The sequence below is a fragment of the Quercus lobata genome, chromosome 5 (assembly GCF_001633185.2).
Source record: "Quercus lobata isolate SW786 chromosome 5, ValleyOak3.0 Primary Assembly, whole genome shotgun sequence".
In the NCBI taxonomy this organism is placed as follows: Eukaryota; Viridiplantae; Streptophyta; class Magnoliopsida; order Fagales; family Fagaceae; genus Quercus; species Quercus lobata.
This window is the reverse complement of record NC_044908.1, coordinates 56,395,158-56,401,157: the sequence shown is the minus strand read 5'-3', so window position 1 is coordinate 56,401,157 and position 6,000 is coordinate 56,395,158. Positions and strand designations below refer to the sequence as shown.

General features: G+C 32.5%; 1 protein-coding gene across 1 annotated transcript; it reads right to left on the bottom strand.

The window, feature by feature from the left end:
* Window positions 1-347: 347 nt before the first annotated feature.
* LOC115990747 (uncharacterized protein At3g50808-like) lies at window positions 348-3,248 on the bottom strand. Its single transcript, XM_031114540.1, has 3 exons — window positions 3,162-3,248; window positions 2,578-2,793; window positions 348-2,171 (listed from the first exon to the last, which is right to left on the bottom strand). Exons 1-3 carry the CDS (start codon window positions 3,246-3,248, stop codon window positions 1,947-1,949), a joined length of 528 nt encoding a protein of 175 aa, XP_030970400.1. The 3' UTR covers window positions 348-1,946.
* Between the last annotated feature and the right edge of the window lie 2,752 nt (window positions 3,249-6,000).

Sequence of the window (6,000 nt, the reverse complement as noted above, 5' to 3'; positions counted from 1 at the left end):
TAATCTCCACCGTTTTAGATTTAAGAACCATGCACATCTCAATTCTAAATAAACGAATCTTCCATATCACCAAGCGCATTTACTGTTTGCATTGGAGCTCGCATGTTTTATTTCTCTAAGATAGTGAGAGATGTCTGTTTTTCTCTACTTTATTCGTATAGCTTAGAAAATTGCATACGAAAACAAAGATGACAAGGTTCTCACTGTTTACAGTGTAGAGGTTTTTCTTTTCCTAGAGTGCAGCTAGTGATTGAAATTTGAAACTAAGTAAAAAATACGCGTTCTGTGAGGCAATGCAATTAATTAAATAAATTCTTCAAAGTGGTCCCAATGATTTTTTTTAAAAAAAAAGTATGAGATGAAAATCTAAGAGAACATAAACTTAGTTTATAAGATATGGTCATATAAAAAAAAAGATATATAAATATGCCATGACAACTAGGGAAAGAGTGTTGTTTTCATCGGAACAAAAGATTAGAAGCTTGGAGTCATGTAAAGAACATTAAAAAAAAAGTATGAGATGAAAATCTAAGAGAACATAAACTTAGTTTATAAGATATGGTCATATAAAAAAAAAGATATATAAATATGCCATGACAACTAGGGAAAGAGTGTTGTTTTCATCGGAACAAAAGATTAGAAGCTTGGAGTCATGTAAAGAACATTAACTGCTAGAGAGGGAAAAGGTCTGTGGGTTCCAGAACTACAAATAATTTTAGTTTCAATCTCTCTTGAAATGAGATTCCTTTTAATAATCGTTTCATTTTAGCTTCATGTCGAATCTCATTAACTGTTTCACATTAATTTCTTGGTCGGTATTTTTACTATTATTATATAAGATAAATTAATTTAGTATAATAAACAAGTAAAAGAAAAAAAAAAAAAATCCAACAGTGCAACATTTTTCATGCAGCTAGCAATGCCGTGTATTACTGCCCATACCAATGAATAACCTTTTGATCCAAAGTAGATTCTGTTTGAAGCATCATTTTGTTTATCATTATTACTACTCTTGTTGATTTTTGAGCTGATTTAATGTAGATGCTCGCTATCTATCATATAGAAATATTGAAAGACCTTTTTGGCTACCACAATAGAAGGTCTCAAATAATTTAATTAAGTTGCTCTTAATTTTCATTTTCTCATGCGCTGGGTGCATGGATTCTGTTCATGTTCATGCTTACTCTTATCTTCATGTGTCATGTCTGTTATACCGCGTTTGCAATGGGGGCATCAATTGAATTGATTGGTAGATGAGTCTAAAAGGTAATATGATTTGCATTGTGTCATGGTGAGATCAGGATGCACATTTTTGACACACATCTAAACCCGTACATAGGAGTTCATACGGTACAACATTTTTTAATATTAGACTATATTCAATATCTCTTTACTGGTGCATTTAAAAAAAAAAAAAATCCACCTTTATATTATAGTGTCTTCTTATACTCTATATAATTGTGAAATATCAATATAAACAAAAATTTTATAGCTATATCATTTATAAAATCTTTAAATTAATTTTAAGTTATTTTAAATTTAACATTATATGCAAAATATTATATTCTACCAAAAATAAGATGCCAATTGTGACACACATGTTACATAGAACCAACCATCAAACATATAAAGTTTGGGTTAAGTTAAACCTCTTATAACTTTTGTTAATGTTAAATCACTCAATATCTTTTTATTCCCCTTTTCTTTGGTCAATAAATTTATGATAAGATGTTAAGATGCTTGCAAAAGGTTAAGATGATTGGAGATCAATAACTTAACATATAAGGCTCACATGTTAAGATGATTGGAGATGTTACAGTAACTTCATAATTAACATAAAAAAAGACACTGCTTAGAGTACCACTTTAAGAGGCAGCAGTGACACATTTGTGGTGTTTTGAGAGAGGTATATTGGTAAGTAATTTAAAAAGCCCTATTTTTCTTTCTTAGTATTCTATAATAAGGCCTCCCATTGGAGATCTATGTGGAACTCCCTTCCTCCTCTTGGCAGTTCTGTAATTCACTGTTGGAGGTGGTGTTGATGGTGAAAAACTTTGAATTCTGCTTTTAACATATCCATTGCTAATGCCATTCAATGATCCTTCAGCGTCTGACCCATCTGTGTCCATGCACATTTTCCTCTTACGGAAATTCTTTGATGTCCCTACAATCTGAAAAATTTACAAATAGAAATAATAATCACTCACTGAATCACATTCATTTCCTACCCAAAACCATAAAAAACTGAATAAATTAATGCCATTATATGGAATGCTTAATGTATGTTAAAGTTCTATAGAGCAAGTCTACAGTATTTCCCTTTTAATTTTTAACCAAACAAGGAAACGAAATCACGAAAAATTGATAACAAAAAAAAAAAAAGGAGAAAAAGAAAACCCACTTTGATTTTTTGGAAGAAAAAAGACTTTAGATATAGAATTAATGGTTGGAAATTGGAGTAAAACACATGAAGTAAATACAGAAAGTGCCTTCTAAAACCCTCCAAAAGAACAAAAAAAAAAAAAAATAGTAAGAATAAGAGTGTGGTGGTAATTTGTTTTTTAACTTATACAGTACCTTGCAACCAAGTGAGCAGAAACTGAAGGAATCAAGGAGGCTATGCTCACAGACTTGGCAGGTATTGGAGACACCTTTACCAGGCCTAGGCTGAGGCCTTTCATTCAAGAACACAATTCTGGCACTGTTTATTATGTATGTCTGTGCGCCTGTAATGTCCAAATATTTATGAATCTCAGACACCATTATCACATCATGATCTGATGATCTCCTTATCTACAAACAAAACCCAGCACAAAAATTTTAGCAAACACACAACACAAGTGACAAGTCTTATAAAAAAATGAAAATACCCAAAATAAAACCTACAAGTCAGGAGAGAGAGAGAGAGAGAGAGAGAGAGAGAGCGAGAGAGAGCTAGCTAGTAGAGGACTATAGAGGCCTCAGTTCCAAAAAACCATGTCATTGGTAGAATCGAAATATGACCATCTGATTAATTTTGAAGGTTATGAATTATAGCTAGAATTTTTGACAATGTAGTGTGTTGGGTTATAATTTCACCATGTTTACCTACTTCAAGACCCCATCTTTAACAAAACTATGAATCAGTTGCAGAATCTCAAAACACAAACAAAGAAACAAACCTGAATAGCACGATGGTCTCTATGAGAGCCCAGACAAAGAGAACAAAGGGCACCATTCACTCGGGGTCCAAGCAATACGTATTGCATTCACTCTTGTGAGAATCACCGTGAACTTTGCATTGAACAAAGAAGCTAGTTTGGACAAGTGGCCGAAGCCATAGTGGCCACTTGTTGTTTATTTTATTATAAAAATATCTTTTTAGTTTTTAGTCCTTATATTTGGGTCATATTGTCAATTTAGGTCTTACGTTTTTATAATATTTTTTTTTTGTCTGTATATTTTCAGATTTACTGTCATTTTAATCCCCATTGCCATCTCATTACAGAAAACGCAATTTTAAGTTAGCAGTTAGGGCAGAACCACTCCCATGGCCCCCCAAAATCTTGAAAAACAATTTTATAGTATGTAAAAATATTAGCACTTTGAATATTTAGCTTATAAAAACGCGAGTTGGACCCCTAAATATTTGAGTTAGCACAATGGTCTTCTTAAAAAAAATATGTTTTGCACGCTATATGTTAAGAGGTGTGACAAATTGAATCATGTAATTTCATAAGTAATAAATTAAATATTGGAATTTCAAAAGGAAAAAGAAATAAAGTAAACCCTATGTTAACAAGCTTCAGAACCTAGAATCTGCCTGCAAACCTTAGGCATCACACTGAAAAAAAAAAGGAGCACATTCACAACTCATAAAATTCTTATTCCAAGTCAAACTTCCTTTCACAATTACAAGAGCATGATTTTAATATGTTTTACAGATTACACCAATATGGAAAATACCTAATTAAATTCCTTAAAACCCTCAACATTAAAAAGCTACATTGAAAATTAAAAAAACAGAAATAATTTCAAATTCAAAATAAAATCTCAAATGATTTTGGTGCTTCTTGCATCAGATAAGCCTTCTACTTGTAAATGTTTTAGACCTTGTTAGTTTCTTGCTTTAAGAAGCAGATGTGGTCTATATAGTGACATCAAGTCGAAATCTTTCAATTGTGTATAATACAATATACCAATACTGTCTAAGCATGGTTCCTATCAAGTGTATAACTTCATGTATTCCTTATGTTAGGGTTGGACTTCTTAAATTCTGTCCTTGCCATGGTCACCAAATCACCATTCACTTTATTTTGGCTATTATTTTTTTACTTACATAAAGGCGCTGTGTGTACTCTATCTCTTCTGCCACTGACAATTTTTAAAGGAACATATATGTATATCTACATATATACACACACATACACACACATATCTGATATGAGTAATTTAACAGTTGCCACTTAATTTCTTTCTCTCTTTCTATTTCTTCTATTACTATTGCTAGGCGCACGCTTTGCAGTGATGCGCTGAAACCTTTGGTGTAGCACTGTCAAAAGGTAATATATGTATTTTTGTAAAACTACTCTTTTTTCTTAGCACTACTCTATAAAAATTTGAGCATTACAATTTGTGTCATATGTTAATATGATTGTGAAGATTCAACATATAGTAGCCCAAACACCTACATAAATGACACATTGAATCACAATCTTCTCAATACTCTAGTTACAATAAGTGAGTTTATCTATTCTTATGAAGCAGAAAATACTTTTTTTTAATCAATGTGGTTAATTTAAGGGTGTTTCTCACTTCCGGAATTTTTGCCTGTGACTTGATTTCGTTCTTGCTTGTTCCTCCTTTTGGGTGGTTCATCTTCACTATATGTGCATTTGTTCTAGTATTGTTACTTTATTGAGTGTACAAACAGATTCTCCAATGCTGTCAGGAAACTCTTCAACGAATGTGGCAGTCCACTTCGGAGGCATTCCACAGTTCATGTGATTGGTTCCGACATAGTTTCCAATCAGTCTGGACAACAGCTTCACGAGCATCCACTGCATCCTCGATGCCTACTCCCAATGTGGTTGGACCAATAAATAATGTCTAGGGAGATCACAAGTTTCTAATTTAGTACATTTGGTGTACTACTATTCAAATATGATATCATATTTGAAGGCAAAGGAATAATTGAGTTTGTGTCTGAGGAATTCATCTAGAATATTTATGTAGGGTGATACAGAGGGCTTTGTGATTTGTTAAGAATCCATGATTCTAGTCGGTAGGCTCAGTTCTGGTTGGAGCTTGACCTTGGTTGTGTATGGTATCAAGAAGTAGTGTTCTAGGACTGCATAGTCCTTTTCTGTAGGCTGAAATTTGTTTGTAGCTTTGCCACTAGCTGCTGCTGAGTTTTAAATTGTTTGTATTTTCTTTTTGGTTTAATCATATTATCTTTTTCATTCAAATTCTTTTTTGGAATTTGTTTATTGTGTTTTTGGCATCAAATCCTCAAAACACAATTACTCAGGTTATTGATAAAAACTGTGGGTTATTATACTATTGGCATTAGAAGAATATGAATAACCTTGGTTTGAAAATATATCCGAAACTCAATCTGTCTTTTACATTATATTTTTTATAAATCACATGAATTTAAATTCGCACTGTATTGATTTTTTTCTTTTTTGGGGGTGCGAAAAAAAAAAGGGGGGGGGGGGGGGGGTGTAAAACTCTATTGACATAAAAGATATAAAAAAGATTTATTGGTTATGGAGTTGGATTAGTTTTGTATAGAGTCTATAGACCATAAACATAGGCTATGGAGCCCAATTTATCTAGATGAATATATTGAGTGTTAAATCCCATTTCGTAAAGTAGATGTAATCCATCATATCCGTCTTAGTGGATAAAGTGAAGGACTTGAGGCGTACTTGTTCAAATTGAAGTGATTGAGCTTATTTGATAGCCCATTTCACTATTTCAAAATTTAGGCATAAGCCCAACTTGTACAGTTAAGCA

Excerpts from the sequence above, each read along its gene's own strand:
- LOC115990747 (XM_031114540.1), bottom strand. The coding sequence starts at position 3,248 with ATGCAATACGTATTGCTTGGACCCCGAGTGAATGGTGCCCTTTGTTCT. Across the intron at positions 2,794-3,161 it reads GAGACCATCGTGCTATTCAG|ATAAGGAGATCATCAGATCA; the intron begins GTTTGTTTCTTT and ends TTTTGTTTGTAG. Across the intron at positions 2,172-2,577 it reads TCTGCTCACTTGGTTGCAAG|ATTGTAGGGACATCAAAGAA; the intron begins GTACTGTATAAG and ends TAAATTTTTCAG.